Consider the following 16,518-nt stretch of genomic DNA (forward strand, 5'->3'; position numbering starts at 1 on the left):
CAAGACAGGAGAAGTTTAAAAGGAATCTAAAGGGCAACTTTTTCATGGAAATGGTTATGCGTGTATGGAATAAGCTGCCAGAGGAAGTGGTGGAGGCTGGTACAATTACAACATTTAAAAGGCATCTGAATAGAATGGATTCAGAGGGATCTTGGCCAAGTGCTGGCAAATGAGCCTAGATTAATTTAGGATATCTGGTCAGCATGGATGAGTCGGACCAAAGGGTCTGTTTCTATGCTGTACATCTCTTAGACTCTAAGTGGAAGGTAATAATGCTTCTAACATAATCACTACCAATTATGTAAATTTTCAAACAATTTTACTTGTCTGCTTTTGACTTCTTTAATCCAAGCTGCTGGATATTAATAATAACCATTAATTGATTTAATTTTGCTTTCTAACTGGAAAACAGAATAGATTTTCTTGAGCAATTACCATTACATTTACAAAGTCATGTCTCTCCTGTGGGAAACTGGTTGGTGAACTTGAACTGGTATAAACAGATCTTCACAGAGGCAGCTCACCTACTGAGGAAATAGGGAACTGTGTTACACTATAGTCATTGTGAGATTGTTTGTTTCCTCTTCGTGCCAGTGAGCTCAGAATGTATTTTCCATATTTTGCAGCTGTTCCTTGCATGATGGACAGTGTCGCTGTCTACCCAATATTATCAGGCGCCAGTGTAATGAACCAGCTCCAGGCTACTTCTTTGCTCCATTGGATTACTATTTGTATGAAGCTGAACTTGCAAAACCAATAGGGAATAGTGGTTCTTTGGTTGGTATCGTTAAAACATTTCCTTTTATTTTAATTTTTCAGTTAAGATTTTTGCCAGCACAAAAATGACATTGAATGCATAACCATGCTTACTCAAATACTTTCACTCAAACCTAAATACATAAGAGTTAAATAATAAAGTCACTGGCTGAACATAATGCATGTTTAATCAGCTTTGAACCAGAGACAAATTAGTTCCTTAGCCTCCATTAAAATGAATAGAACTGCTCTGAACTGCAGACAATTTTTCTCTATCAAGAGCATCATTAACGTTTATGATCAACAGGAAATCTGATATATTCTTAATCATTTTTAAAAATAAATGTGTTGTAAACCAAGAGATGTGAATGCATTTTTATGGTTTGCATGTGGACACTGAAGCCTACCTGGTGGTACATTATTTGATTGCTTCTCATGTAATTCTGCAACCTTAGTAATGTAAGCCAGTCTGTATTTCATGACTGAAACAAAATATTACTTGTGCCTATCTCATGCAGCATGACAATCCTAACTTTAGCGTATTACATAACTGTGACATTATTAGTGTAAAAACACCACATTGAGCCTCTCGCCATGCATCAACTCTTCAATTACAGATCAGTGAGATCACAATCTAGCTAGCTCACCTTCTACCAACCTGATAGACACATGGTATTATGATACTCTCCTTATTGACACATTGTAGCAATCAGTCTCTATCAATGAGTATGCACCAGATGCAAGCATAACAGAAAGAGCACCCAGTGGTGAAGAGTTTCAGGAAACAGAGGTAGAAAAGAGGCTCCTCACAAGATTGGCATGCATTAAATTTGTCATTTATTTTGTTTATTCTTTCATAGATGTGGGCGTTGCTGGCAAGCCCAACAATTGTTGGCCACCTTTAATTGGCCTTGAAGTGAGTAGCTTGCTGAGCCATTTCAGAAAGCAGATAAGAGTCAACCACATTGTTGTGGATCTTGGAGTCCCACTTGGTGAGACCAAGTAGAGATTGCAGATACCTTGACTACAGGACATTAGTGAACGACATGGTGATTTTTGAATTAAAACAATTGACTGTTTTATATTTACTATCACTGAGATTAGCTGCAAATTCTAGGTTTTTCAAAAATCAATTTAATTTAAATTCCATTAGATGCCATTGTGGAATTTGAACCGTTGTCCTCAGAACATTAACTTTGGCCTTGGTGTTACTAATCTAATGACAAAGTCAGAAGTTACACAACACCAGGTTATAATCCAACAGGCTTATTTGAAATCACAAGCTTTCAGAATGCTCCTCCTTCATCAAGAGAAGTCTTCACCTGATGAAGGAGCAGCACTTTGAAAGCTTGTGATTTCAAATAACCTGTTGGACAATAACCTGGCGTCATGTGACTTCTGACTGTGTCCAATCCCATCGAACACCTGCACCTTCACATTATCATCTAATGAGATTATCACAATACCATCATCTAAACAGATCCTGGATGCCAAAAGGTTATCCAATAAAAGGCATCACTGATGTAAACATGCAAATATAATACTTTCTAAATAACTTTATGAAATAGTTATAATTGTCCTGCATCAACCAAACCTCATGTTTTTCTTGTTATCCTCACCTACAATTTGCCTTGTAGATGTATAAACATTATGTTGAGAATTCTACTCAAAAGCTAATATTCCTTTGTTTCTTAAATAATCAAATGAGTTTTTCTTTCAGGTAGGACCCACGTCTCTGCCACCATGTGATGAGTATTTACGAAGACAAGGCTATAATTTTCGAGTGGAGCATGGTACATTGATACTTCAAAGGATTACTAAACGTCATATGCGACTTCAGAGGAAGAGGGTATGCAAAGTTTCTGTAGTGAAATTTTCTCAATGTTGTGAGCTTCACAACCGCCAAACATGAAATACTTTGTGAACTGTCCCTTTTTGGTGTTTCAATTGAGAGAAGAGAGAATTGGATTGACTGACCAGTCCTGTATTTGTCAGACAGGTTACATGTAGAGTAATAATGACACAATTATTTAGTTACAACACAAAACTCAAATAGTTTACCAACATTAAGTTTGAGCTGTTGCCTTAAAGCATATCTGATGTTTATTATTCTTCATAACATGGATTCAGCAGAGGCTTTTTTTTCATTTCATTAGAAGCAAGGTTATGAATGTTAATGAGCCTCCTCATGGTTAATGCTAGTGACTGTAGAATGAGATTACATAATGCTGTGTGAGGACCATTTTACAACTTTATGCTTCCAGGAGTCATGAATTTAAATTTTAAAATCAGAAAATTGCACAGTGTGCACATCTGAATTTCTAAAAGTCGTAAATGTACACCTGAACATCAATTTCTCTCTCTTTTTATTCCCTTTTTCCAGCAGAAGAGTACTTTCAGAGGTTATGTTGTTAACCTGTTGTCTGATTATTCAGCGTACCACAAACAAGCTGCTGGTACCAGACATGATCAATCTTTTGATAGTCTTGAAGGTATAGTCTCAAACAGAAATTGCCTCCAATGCTACACCCAGGAATAGTGTGCTCCAATTTATTAGACTTGCCATCGCTTTCTTTTTCAAAGATTTCCTCAAATTCCTCAGCTGTGATCGCTACCATCTTGACCCTCTTCCTCCTATCCCATTCTCAGTGTTTCTTGTCCCTTTGTTATGAAGATATCAGGCTTAATGTTAATTCTGTGTTAGTGGATGGATTATCCATAGATTAACACAGAACCATCCTACATGTGAAGAATGCTATACAGTTGCAAGCTGTATGTGGGGCTCAGAAAGTACAGTTAAGGAACATCAGTACTTATTGAGACAATGTGGATTTCTCCTTAGTACATAGTTAAGGTAAAGGCCTTGTGGATAATTGTAATATATGTTAGAGAGGCATGTTTGTTAAATCTAATCCCATGAGATTCTCATTTAGGAAACTGTAGAACATGTAAAATAATGCAAGGCTTATATTGGCATCTTTCTTTTCTATAGCAAGTCATGAATCCAGAATCCCAGGTACAGATTGTTTCCAGAGAATATGTTCCCGGTGGATCTACAACTTGGACAGGTCTGGGGTTTGCTCGTGTTCCACGTGGAACAGGACTGCGATTCATTGTTGACAACATTCCATACCCAATGGACTTCACAGCAGCCATTCGCTATGAGTCAGAGGTATTCAAAGTGCTGCCTCTTCAGTTTTCATTCTCCAGGCATTTAAATCTAACTATGTACACACTGTACATTCAGTACTTAATACACATATCTCTTGCACTCAAGAAAAGAGATACAAGAAGAGTTATCTAAAATGCATTAACTCTCAAATCTCCAAGCTTTCTCTTTCATCCTCTTCCCTCCTTCTCTTTATTATCACAACATTTGATGTTATTTACTTTACTAGAGTCAGTACTTCTTCCAATATTTATAGAGTCCTAGAGCTATTCAGCATGGAAATAGACTATTCAGTTCAACTCATACATACCAAACAAATATCCTGAATTAATTGAGTTCCATTTACCAGCATTTGGTCCATATCCCTCTGAATCCTTCCTATTCCTATACCCATCCAGATGCCTATTAAATGTTATAATTGTACCTGCTTCCACCACTTCCTCTGGCAGCTCATTCCATATCCACACCACCCTCTGCATGAAAAAGTTGCCCCTTAGGTCCCTTTTAAATCTTTCCCCCTCACCTTAAACATATGCACTCTAGTTTTGGACTCTGGCACACTGGGCAAAACACCTTGGCTATTTATCCTATCCATGCCCCTCATGATTTTATAAACCTCTATAAAATTATCCCTCAGACTCTGGCGCTCCAGGGAAAATAGCCCCAGTCTATTCAGTCTCTCCCTATAGTTCAAACCTTCCAACCCTGGCAATATCCTTGTAAATCTTTTCTGAACCCTTTCAAGTTTCACAATATCCTTCCCATAGGAGAGAGACCGGAACTGAACTCAATATTCCAAAAGTGGCCTAACCAATTTCTTGTACAGCCGCAACATGACCTCCCAACTCCTGTACTCAATGTTCTGACCAATAAAAGCAAGCATACGAAACGCCTTCTTCACCAGCATGTCTACCTGGGACTCTGCTTTTGGCAAAGTACTCGTTGGGACTTCCTCCTTTTTCTTTTCCAATTCTGCAAATGCACCATTTTACATTGAACGTTTCAAGAATCACAGAAAACAGAAAGTAATTTGGCATATCATGAGACAAACAGAATCATAGTAGCTTATAAAGCAAAATACTTACTCTTCAAGCTCTTCCTTCATCCTTCATGTTAATAAGTTGTGTTCAACTCACTACAAAGATTGTTTAATTTTGTGTCTCTTTTCATTGATTGGGATTCTCAATCTGTCACTGCCATATACATTCTGACACTCTTCAGTCTTTTTCCCTCTTACAATGACCATGTTTAAAACCTGAACTTGACTTTACCTAATTATGATTTTGTTTTCTTTCTTCGATTCAAGGATGTCCCATGGGCATCAGCTCTTCATTGAGGTTTCTTACAGTACAAATAAAATCAAAAGTGCTACTTATTTGTAAAATAAATGACTGTATGTTTCCATTCCACGATGCAGTCAGCAGGTGACTGGATGGCCAGTATTCAAGTTTGGCCAACAAATCAACCAAGTAATAGCCAGTGCCGCAATAACCTGCCCTCACGGGAGCCTTATACAGGTAGCTTGCCAGCTACCTCCAGGTGAGATCAAACAGCAAATAACTTAGCCGCTCTTTCAAGGTTACATTGCATATTTTTGTTAAGTATTAATGCCTCTTAGGATGCATCATATCAAAATGGGATTTTCTTCTAAGCTATAGTAGAAGCAATTTTAACTTGGAATTCCCTCCTTGAGGCTGACACATGGTGAATTCCAAGATCAGGGGGTGCATGTGCCCCAAGATTTAGTGCCTGTTATCCAAGATGGAGGACTGGATGAGTGTCTGGTAAACTGCAGGAGCCTGGTAACCACTTGAACTTTGATGTCAGCAATTATCACCTTCTAATTTCCATCTGATGGGTTGGAGAATGGAAAATTGCATATTAATGAGATGTTAATACATGTACCTGGGTTTCACTTTGCTAACTAGTGAGAATCTTGTCTCACTTTCAACAGTAAGTTGATGAGATAACTTCACACAGGCCAGTGTCCCGTCACCAAGTCACCCTTTATTTACTAGTGCACAGTACACTGGTTGTGGCAAGCCAACTCAGAGTCAATCCTCAATTGAAATGATTCTAATCTCCTGGTTCTATCGGTCAGCCATGGATTTCCTGAATGGTCCAGGTTAATAACCCAATCAAGAACTTTATATTTGGAGGTGCCGGTGTTGGACTGGGGTGGACAAAATTAACAATCACACCATACCAAGTTATAGTCCAGGTTTATTTGGAAGCACTAGTTTTCAAAGTGCTGCTTCTTCATCAGGTGTCTTATGGTCCTGCTTCACAATCAGGGAGAAAGTGAGGACTGCAGATGCTGGAGATCAGAGCTGAAAATGTGTTGCTGGAAAAGCGCGGCAGGTCAGGCAGCATCCAAGGAGCAGGAGAAATTCCTGAAGAAGGGCTTATGCCCGAAACGTCGATTTTCCTGTTCCTTGGATGCTGCCTGACCTGCTGCGTTTTTCCAGCAACACATTTTCAGCTGCTTCACCATCACCCAAGTTTGAAAGCTAGTGCCTCCAAATAAACCTGTTGGACTATAACCTTGTTGTGTGATTTTTAACAAGAACCTTGTAATCAATGAGGTCCACCTGCTTCCAATCACCACAGTTGGAAAATGGGATTTCTTGCCCTCAATGTTAAGAAGCTCCTCACTGGGCATCTCACACAACTTTCCCTATTTTTTTGCCAATACCACATCATTCAGGGTCTGGGAAGATTCCACTCATTTAAGTCTGCAGTTTGGGATATAATCCAACCGTGGCTGTGGCTTGCAGTTGTGCAGGGAGTCATCAGCCCCATGTTATCTTTGTAGCCACAGTGTGATCACACTCCAGCCTGTTTTGGTTTGCCTCTTCTCCCTCTTTGAAGGCTGGTGTTTGAAATTCCCTTTACATCTGTAGGTGTGATATCTGTAGGTGAGTGTCTCTCTTACATCTGCAGCTGTTTTTCACTGTCTTTTCAACAAATCATATTTGGATTTAGCTAAGATAAAGTTCACACTATTTTGGTGGTCATGTCAGTGGTTATTCTTTGGGCCAGTGCAGAAATGATGATCCAAGCTAGCCCCCAGTATGCAGTAGATTATAGAATGAAATCCAGTGGGATTTAACACAGGTAGCTGGCTGACTACTTGTTTTTCATCAAGTGATAAAAATTAAAATTACCAACCCCAATATGATCCCCACCGGATGGCCATTAGCAGTTAAAATCCTGAAGATGTATCTCAGAACGCTAGAATTGTTAAAAAAATTCTAGTTATAAAATGATTCTTGCTGAGTTAGTTGTCTCCTTACCTGTTATAGAGGCGGCTGATTTCTTTCACAGGCAGGTTAGTAAACAGGACAGTGGGAGATTGCACAGCAGCCTGCTGACACCATGTTGCTGCCAAGTACAGCTCTGAGAGCCACTTTGAAAGGGTCTCTTATTCATTAACCCAAAATTTCCATATGCAACCCAAAGCAGCTCTGATGGGTTATCTAGATTTGAAATGTTAGCCTGCTCTCTCTCCTTGAAGCTGCCTAACCAACTGTGATTTCCTACATTTTTTGTTTTCAGTGCAGATTGCAGCATCTGCAGTAATTTACTCCTCCAAAGAAGCACTACTCCTCTTCCATGTTAAAAAGAAACACTCAGGCTGTTTGGATATCTTAGAGCCCTAACTCCACTCCCCACTGTCTTCACTTAATAGGAAAGTTTATATTGCTCCCTTGCAGTTTGCAACCACAACGTTTGAGCTCACAATCCATTGGGCTTTGCTTTGGGGAGCCCTGCCATACAGATTAGTTTGTCATTTCAATTCAATGTATCAATTATGTATTATTCTTCAATTATATCAACTCTTAAAATCTCCACAGAATAAAGCCTCATGTTATTTCTGCCTCTGGAGTCCTCTCATGCCCAAATATCACCTGAAACTTTGATCTTTGCAGCATTAACAATTACCTTCTGAATCTCTGTGATGAAACATTTTCCCCAGAGGAAAGATCATGGTTTGTCTGTTGTCATTCATCAACCACTGGAGACAATGCTGAACACAAGTCTTCTGCTTCCTCTTTTTTGTTGTATCCCCTCATAAGCATGAAATGAGTGTCCCTATATTTATCAGCTCATATTGAACATTCTTGACTAAGATTCTATTCTATTCAATAAGTAGCGTAGTATCATTATAGACAGAGAAAGCACACAACATCACAATGTCTCTGGATGGTTTTAACTTGCTGGACTTTATAAAATAAACCATTTCCATTGATTATTGTGATCATTCATTGAATTAAGGTGAGCAGCAGATATTTGCACTCATTATTATGGAATGACGGAATAGTGTCAGTTGCCATTGAGTACAACATTAACAGGATTATCCATGTATGTTAATTAACATTGTGGACATATAAAAGGATAGCTGAGATATGAGTCTTCTAAGTTACTATGAACCAATACAGTGAGTTGAAAAGTATATTTTTAAAAAAACATTCTTACCATGCAATAGAAACAATAACCCAGTGAAGGATGAGATTGTTTATACTGCATGGCTAGTCATATTAAATACTTAGCAATAATTTTATATGTATTATGCTACAATAATAGCTTTGTGTTTCTTCTTAAACAGGATCATATTTCTTCATACTCCAATTTGCCTGGAGCCCTCAGTACAGTATATTGTGGAGATTTACTTCCATTCGTTGCCTACTCCGAACAATCAGTTCAGCGATCACATCTTGATTGATTCTGTAAGCAAAGTTAAATTTTCTTGTTGCAACTTAAGGTGTATTCATAAAGTAGCAATACAATAGCACCAGTTATTTTCAATTCTGGTGACACTGAACACATTACCAAGAATCACAGATACCGTGGTCTTGTGGTACAGTGCTAGTGTCCCTATCTCCATGCCAAAAGATCAGGGATTGATGCCCTCCTCAAGATGGGATGACCTAAGAGTTGTGTGATAACTCAAGTTAATTTCCTTTTAAAAAGAGGCATCAATAACAGAAGGAGTGACTAGATGATATACACAGTAAAGTATTTGCTATTTAAGTAATTGAACGTTGTTGTTTACACAGTATATTGGAACACTGTGAAATCATTTATAATAAACTCAGTTAGCTCTTAAGCTCAGCTATTAGATTGTTATTACCAGAAATTCAAGCTCATTAAATAATTAAAATAAGGAAAATATTCAGGTGTTTAGCTTGGCAATAAAAGGACATTATTTGCCATGTAACATTAATCAATAGGAAGAGGAAACTTGTGGATTCATGTAAATTGCTACCAATCCATCTAAAAATTATACACCAAGAAATTGAATATTTTGAAGGTTAATTGAATTTTCCAAGAATCTCATTAATTATCTAATCCATTTGTCATGTGAATTGTAATCCAATAGACATGTCCACCAGTTTTACATTTCATATTTAGTTCGAGGAGAAGAATGTGGCATTAGAAACACCAGTTCTTAGATTGGTTGTTCAATTTCTATTAGAAAAACATAAGAATATAAGAACTAGGAGCAGGAGTAGGCCATCTGACCCTTCAAGTCTGCTCCGCCATTCAATAAGATCATGGCCGATTTTTTTCATGGACTTAGATTCACTTACCCACACTCTCACCGTAACCCTTTCTTGTTCAAAACAAAATCTGTCTTAGCTTTAAAAATGCTTACTAAAGTAGCATCAAGTACTTCCCTGGGCAAGGAATTCCATAGATTAACAATCGTCTGGGTGAAGAAGTTCCTTCTCAATTCAATCCTAAACCTGTTCGCTCTAATCTTGAGGCTATGCCCTCTTTTCCTAGTTTCACCCACCAGTGGAATCAATCTCTCTGCTTCTATCTTATCTATGCCCTTCATTATTTTCTATGGTTCTCTAAGGTCCCTCCTCATTCTTCTGAATTCCAATGAATATAATCCCACTCTCCACATAAGCCAACCCCCTCAACTCTGAAATCAACCTAGTGAACCTCCTCTGCACTCCCTTTAGTGCCAGTACATCCTTTCTCAAGTAAGGAGACCAAAATTGCACGTAGTACTCCAGGTGTGGTATTGTACAGCTGCAACATAACCTCCCTGCTTTTAAAGGCAATCTCTTTCGCAACAAAGGACAAAGTTCCATTTGCCTTCCTAATTACCTGTTGTACTTACAAACCAACCCTCTGTGATTCATGCACAAGGACAGCCAGGTCCCTCTGCAGAGCAGCATGCTGCAACATTTTACCATTCAAGTAATAATTCTTTTTATTATTATTATTATTCCTACCAAAATGTATGACTTCACATTTATTTACATTGTACTCCATCTGCCAGACCTTTGCCCACTCACTCAATGTATCTATGTTCCTCTGCAAAGTTTCACAGTCGTCTGCACACTTTGCTCTGCCACTCAGCTTAGTTTCATCCGTAAACTTTGAAAACGGACATGTGGTCCCCAACTCCAAATCATCTATATAAATTGTGAATAATTGTGATCCCAACACCGATCACTGAGGCCCACCATAGCACTCATTTATCCCCACTCTTTGCTTCCTGTTAGTAACCAATGCTAATGCTCTACCCCTAACACCATGCATTCTTATCTTATGCAACAGCCTCATGTGCGACACCTTGTCAAAGGCATTTTGGAAATCTAGGTACATCACATCCACAGGCAATTTGCGTTTTCAACAAGAGGGAACCCAACTACCTCTCCACGACATTCAATGGTAATGCTATTTTACAATCACGTATTATCAATATTCAGGGCTATTATTGACCAAAAACTTAACTAAACAATCAGTAAAAAAACCATGCAAGAAGGCCTGATGCTGAGCATTCTCTGGCGAGTAACAACTCCTGACATGCAAATCCTTGCCACTTTGCTCGTAATGTCTTCATAGAATTCCAAAAGATTAGTTAAGCATGTTCTGCTCTTCATGAACCCATGCTGCGTCTGCCCAACGGGACAATTTCCATTGAGATCCCTTGCTATTTCTTCCTTGTTAATAGACTTAAGCATCTTCCCCACTGCAGAGGTTAAGCTAACTGGTCTATAATTCCCCATCTTTTGTCTACCTCTCTTTCTAAACAGTGGTGTCACATGTGTTGTTTCCAATCTCCTGGGACTGCCCCAGAATCCAGCAAATTTTGGAAAATTACCACAACTGCACATGCTATTTCTCCCACCACCTATTTTAGTATCCTGGGATGCATTCCATCAGGGCCAGGAGACTTGTCCATTCTTAGCTCCATTACCTTGCCCAACACTACCTCTTCCTTTAATAATGATTGTTTCCAGGTCCTTACCGACCTTTGTCTCTTTGTCAATTACTGGCATGTTAAAAAAATAATTGTCTTTTGTCATTCTCAGGATAGTTTGTAGGTAGTGGCAAGGATTTGTGTGTCAGGAGTTGTTACTCACCAGAGAATGCTCAGCATCAGGCCTCCTTGCATGGTGTTTAAATGATTGTCTAGTTAAGTTTTTGGTCAATAATGGCCCTAAACATTGATAATAGGAGATTGTAAAATAACATTACCATTGAATGTCGTGGAGAGGCAGTTGGGTTCCCCCTTGTTGGAAAGGCAAATTGCCTGACACTTAGATATGGTTCCAATACAGTTGCTGCTTAGGAGCTTATGTTTGCATGTTGCCCAGTCTGGCCACACAGAGAATCTAGAATAATTTATTCTAAATGGGCCAATCATCAACAAACTACTCTGCCTGACTTTATAGAGGCCAGACCATTAATGAAGCAGCTAATGATAGCTGAACTGAAGACGCCACCCTGTGTAACATTTCCACCAATGTTTACGGACTGTGGGCGGCACGGTGGCACAGTGGTTAGCACTGCTGCCTCACAGCGCCTGAGACCCGGGTTCAATTCCCGCCTCAGGCGACTGACTGTGTGGAGTTTGCACGTTCTCCCCGTGTCTGCGTGGGTTTCCTCCGGGTGCTCCGGTTTCCTCCCACAGTCCAAAGATGTGCAGGCCAGGTGAATTGGCCATGCTAAATTGCCCATAGTGTTAGGTAAGGGGTAAATGTAGATGTAGGGGTATGGGTGGGTTACGCTTCGGCGGGGCGGTGTGGACTTGTTGGGCCGAAGGGCCTGTTTCCACACTGTAAGTAATCTAATCTAATCTAATCTAATCTAATTACAACCAGCTTCCTTGGAGATTGGCACAAATTCAGCCACCAAAGCATCCTAGTTAAGGATTACTTAGGATAGTGCCATAGGATTGTTATTGTTAACCAGGATTGGTACACAGAGCTTGCTAACAGTGCACTGCACTCCACCATGTTACATGAGAGTATACAGTACGCCCACTCCCTCACAGACCTGCTGCACAAGTCACTGAGCACATTTGGATAATTAATGAGATTTTTATTTCTTTTGTCTTTAGCTAGGTCTGATTCCAATGATTAACTCTCTGGAAGATTTCAACAGTAAAACAGATTTGGATGAGTACAGACGATATCGATGTGTCGATGCTGCCTATCAAGTGGTACCTCAGACAATACCAGAAGTATGTGAGAGACTCATAGCCAGTATGTCTGCTCGAATCCACAATGGAGCTATCCGTGAGTATTAGAGGTCCAGGGAGAGAAAAATTCAAATTATACGAGTTCTCAACACTAAAGAAAAAGGCCATCATACTTTTACTTCTCTCTTGGGATGTGAGCATCACTGGCCAAGCCTGTAATTATTATCCATTCCTAATTGCCCAGAGACGATTTAAGACTCAACCACACGGCTATGGGTTTGGAGTCACATGTAGACCAGACAAGGTAAGGAAGGCAGATTTTCTTCCCTAAAGGACATAAGTGACCACTTTTTAAATGACAATTGACAATAAGACCATAGGAAATAGGAGCAGGACTAGACCATCTGGCCCCTTGAGCCTTCTCTGCCTTTTAATAAGATCATGGCTGATCTTTTCATAGATTCAGTTCCACTTATTCACCTGCTTATCATCACCTTTAATTCCTTTACAGTTCAAAACTCTATCTATCTTTGCCTTAAAAACATTCAATGAGGCAACCTCTACTGCTTCACTGGGCAGGGAATTCCACTGATTCACAGCCCTTTGAGTGAAGAAGTTCCTCCTCAACTCTGTCCTAAATCGGTTCCCCGTTATTTTGTGGCTATGCCCCCTAGTTTTAGACAATTGTGACATGGTCCTGTTAGACTGGCTGTTTTAATCATGCACTCTTTTTTTAAAATTAAATTTAAATTTCATAATCTACCATTGTAGGATTCAAATCCACATCCTCAGAACATTAGCCTGGATTACAAGTCAAGTCACAGTACCACTACACTGTGACCTCCCTATGTATTTAGATCTAAATATGCACTGATCAATTTACTAATCTAGTCAATCTGTTCAGAGATGTTATGACACACCTTTGGAGCAGATAAGACTGGAATCAAAGCCTTCTGACCTACTGGTAGACACACTACCACTGCACCACAAGATCCTCATTGCTAACTTGAAGATAGCTGTCCTGAGCAAAACTGACTTAATCAGATGCAAAGATGTCCAGCATTAGCCCCGATAATAATAGAAACCCTATTGGAGTATCTTTGATGCTTTCTTAGTTGACATTAGCATCCCAGTCCTTGCATGGAGAAACACAGTGACAGCTTCATATTTAATAACATACTCTTTTTAAATTCATTAACAGGATGGGAGTGTCACCGGATTAGTGGTGCTGGAAGAGCACAGCAGTTCAGGCAGCATTCAAAGAGCTTCAGAATCGATGTTTCGGGCAAAAGCCCTTCACGATGAAGGGCTTTTTCCCGAAACATCGATTTCGAAGCTCCTTGGATGCTGCCTGAACTGCTGTGCTCTTCCAGCACCACTAATCCAGAATCTGGTTTCCAGCATCTGCAGTCATTGTTTTTACCTGGGAGTATCACTGGGCAGGCCAGCATTTATTGCCCTGAGGGCAGTTAAGAGTCAACCACATTGCTGTGGGTATGGAGTCAGATGTAGGCCAGACCAGGCAAGGATGGCAGTTTCCTTTTGTAAAGAATGTTCGTGAACCAGATGGTTTTTTTCTGACACTGGATTCATGGTCATTGTTAGACTGTGAATTCCAGATTTTTTATTGAATTCAAATTACACCGTCTACCATGGCGGGACTTGAATCCCTGTCCCCAGATTACCTGAGTTTCTGGATTAACAGTTTTAGTGATAATATCACTAAACCATCACCTTCTCATTTAATTCATGAACTGCAAAACCATTCCGATTTCTCAAAAGCCATTGTTTGAGTACTGTGTCAATAGATTGAACTGGCAATCTGGTGAAATGATACTGAACAATTTACAATCCTGAATAACACTGATAAAAATTGTCAACATTGCATTGTATATTTATGTCAATTTGGCTGTTGAAGCAAGGTTCAAGATACACAGCACAACAAGTAGATAAACTTGCATGTCAGGAGTGGCATGGTGGCTCACTGCTGCCTCACAGCCCCATGGACCTGGGTTCAATTCCAGCCTCCAGCGACTGTCTCGGTGGAATTTGCACATTCTCCCCATGTCTGTGTGGATTTCCTCCCACAGTTCAAAGATGTGCATGCCCAGATGAATTGGCCATGGTAAATTGCCTATCGCATTAGCCAGAGGGAAATGGGTCTGGGTGGGCTTCTTGGGCCAAATGGCCTCTTTCCATACCGTAGGGAATTGAATCTAATCTAGGGGGGAAAAATCAGCAAGGCTTGCATTTCTAAGTGAATTTTAAAAAAGGATAAAATTAAACAGAGCAGTAGATGTGAAGTAGAATCCTGCTGGTTTCAGTTGAGAGTGTGTTTCTGGAAGAGCACAGCAGGCAGCATCCGAGGAGCAGGAAAATCAATGTTTTGGGCCGGAACCCTTCATGTGGAATTCCTGATCTGCTGTGCTTTTCCAGCAACACACTCTCAGCTCTAATCTCAAGCATCTGTAGACCTCACTGTCTCCTACTGATTTCACCAGACTATCCCTGGTCTGAACAAAGGAAGGGATAAATTAGCAAGCATCCTCATTCCTGATCTCTGTGCACATATGAGTGCTTAGCAAAGATAGGATTACTCTTGGCTACATTGTCAACCAGGTGCTTACTATGTAATATCACACATGAGGAAAAGTAACAGTGCAGAGCTATCATTGTGCAAGTGAAAGCCCTCTCCCATTTTGTAAGCAAGATATGGTTGACCTGATGGGGGCCATGGGGAGTCGATTTACTTAACTTACTAAGTGGGAAACCCATGAAATTACACCAACTGTTGTCCTTGCACCTTACCCTTGCATTATTCCCCAATATTGCATTGAGTTAAGAGTGACCTCAGTGCTTCATTATAAAGCGTGAAAATTAGATGGGTGGAATTAATGAAATATGTAACATTATTAGGTGCTATAATTTGGTCTGAATTTTCAGACTATAGACCTAATGGAATCTATTTTTGTATAATTATAACATTTATAATTATGTACATTTTCTGCTAACTGATTGGAGTTTCTTATGTACATTCTACAGCCTGCTGCTGTAATCCTCAGGGATCAATCAGTCGAATATGCAGCAAGTTTGGTGGCCAATGCCAATGTAAGCCTGGTGTGATTGGACGATGCTGTGATTCCTGTGCACCAGGATTTTATGGATTTGGTACCAATAGCTGTTCACGTAAGTCAGTTATTCATGCAGGCTGAATGGGAATGATTAATAAAAGGCAAGTTTGATTAATATTTTTAATGGTTATACAAATGTTCATTATTTAACATTTGTAATTGTATAAGTGCAGAATATTCACTTTCTTATTTTAGCTTGTTTCAGTTCCATCATACACTAAAATTATTGAATAGTTCAGAACTTCATCTAACAATCCATAAACCTTTCAAGCTGCAAGGATTTCCAGTACTTACAAAGATCAGTTCTCAGCAAAATGATGTTTTTATTGTTCTCCTTGTGTTATGATAAAGATTAACTTTTTCTGTTCCTGCTGGTAAGTTTTCCTGAAGATATTAACTGTTTTTGTGTAATTTCAGCAGAATGTAACTGACACAGCTTCCTGTCAAACTAAAATACCTTTATATTCGGCATATTTCCTTAAATACACAGTCCAATTGCTATCATGTACCACACACCTATTATTTGATGCATTCCATTTTCTGTTTATTTCCCGTAGAATATTATTTTTTGTTTCCATAAAGTTCTGAGGATGGTGCATCTTTATGGTCTGATTTAGAGTCTAAACCTGCAAATCATTTATTTTGAATAAATTACCTTGCGATCAATCTGTTCATATGAGAACACAGAGAAAGGAGCAGGAGTGTATTGTAAGGTCTGCCTAGCCTGTTCCACCACTTGGTACAATTATTGTTGATCTTATTGTTTGGACTCCACTTTTCCATCCATTCCACACATTTCTTGACCCCCCCGAAAGAACAAAGATTTGTCCATTCCAGCTTTAAACACAGTCACTGACCCAACCATTCTGCCACTGTCAATTCCAATTCTTTATTTATAATGTAACAGCTTTTTGCAAATATGAGTCAACATCTATGATTGCACAAATGCATTTTACCTTGTCTCATTTTACAATTTGTTCCTCGTGACGTTAGGTTGGATGGCAGTAGATTGT

At 39.4% G+C, this 16,518-nt stretch overlaps 1 protein-coding gene across 1 annotated transcript in view; it reads left to right on the top strand.

The window, feature by feature from the left end:
* LOC140466667 (laminin subunit beta-4-like) overlaps nucleotides 1–16,518 on the top strand; it is a 130,036-nt gene that overhangs the window by 50,472 nt on the left and 63,046 nt on the right. The window contains exons 14-20 of the mRNA XM_072562107.1: nucleotides 627–777; nucleotides 2,477–2,605; nucleotides 3,749–3,928; nucleotides 5,343–5,464; nucleotides 8,535–8,655; nucleotides 12,294–12,471; nucleotides 15,417–15,560. Coding sequence (XP_072418208.1) covers nucleotides 627–777; nucleotides 2,477–2,605; nucleotides 3,749–3,928; nucleotides 5,343–5,464; nucleotides 8,535–8,655; nucleotides 12,294–12,471; nucleotides 15,417–15,560 — 1,025 coding nt within the window. The remainder of the gene's footprint in view (nucleotides 1–626; nucleotides 778–2,476; nucleotides 2,606–3,748; nucleotides 3,929–5,342; nucleotides 5,465–8,534; nucleotides 8,656–12,293; nucleotides 12,472–15,416; nucleotides 15,561–16,518) is intronic.

Source organism: Chiloscyllium punctatum, chromosome 44 (assembly GCF_047496795.1).
Source record: "Chiloscyllium punctatum isolate Juve2018m chromosome 44, sChiPun1.3, whole genome shotgun sequence".
Lineage (NCBI taxonomy): Eukaryota > Metazoa > Chordata > Chondrichthyes > Orectolobiformes > Hemiscylliidae > Chiloscyllium > Chiloscyllium punctatum.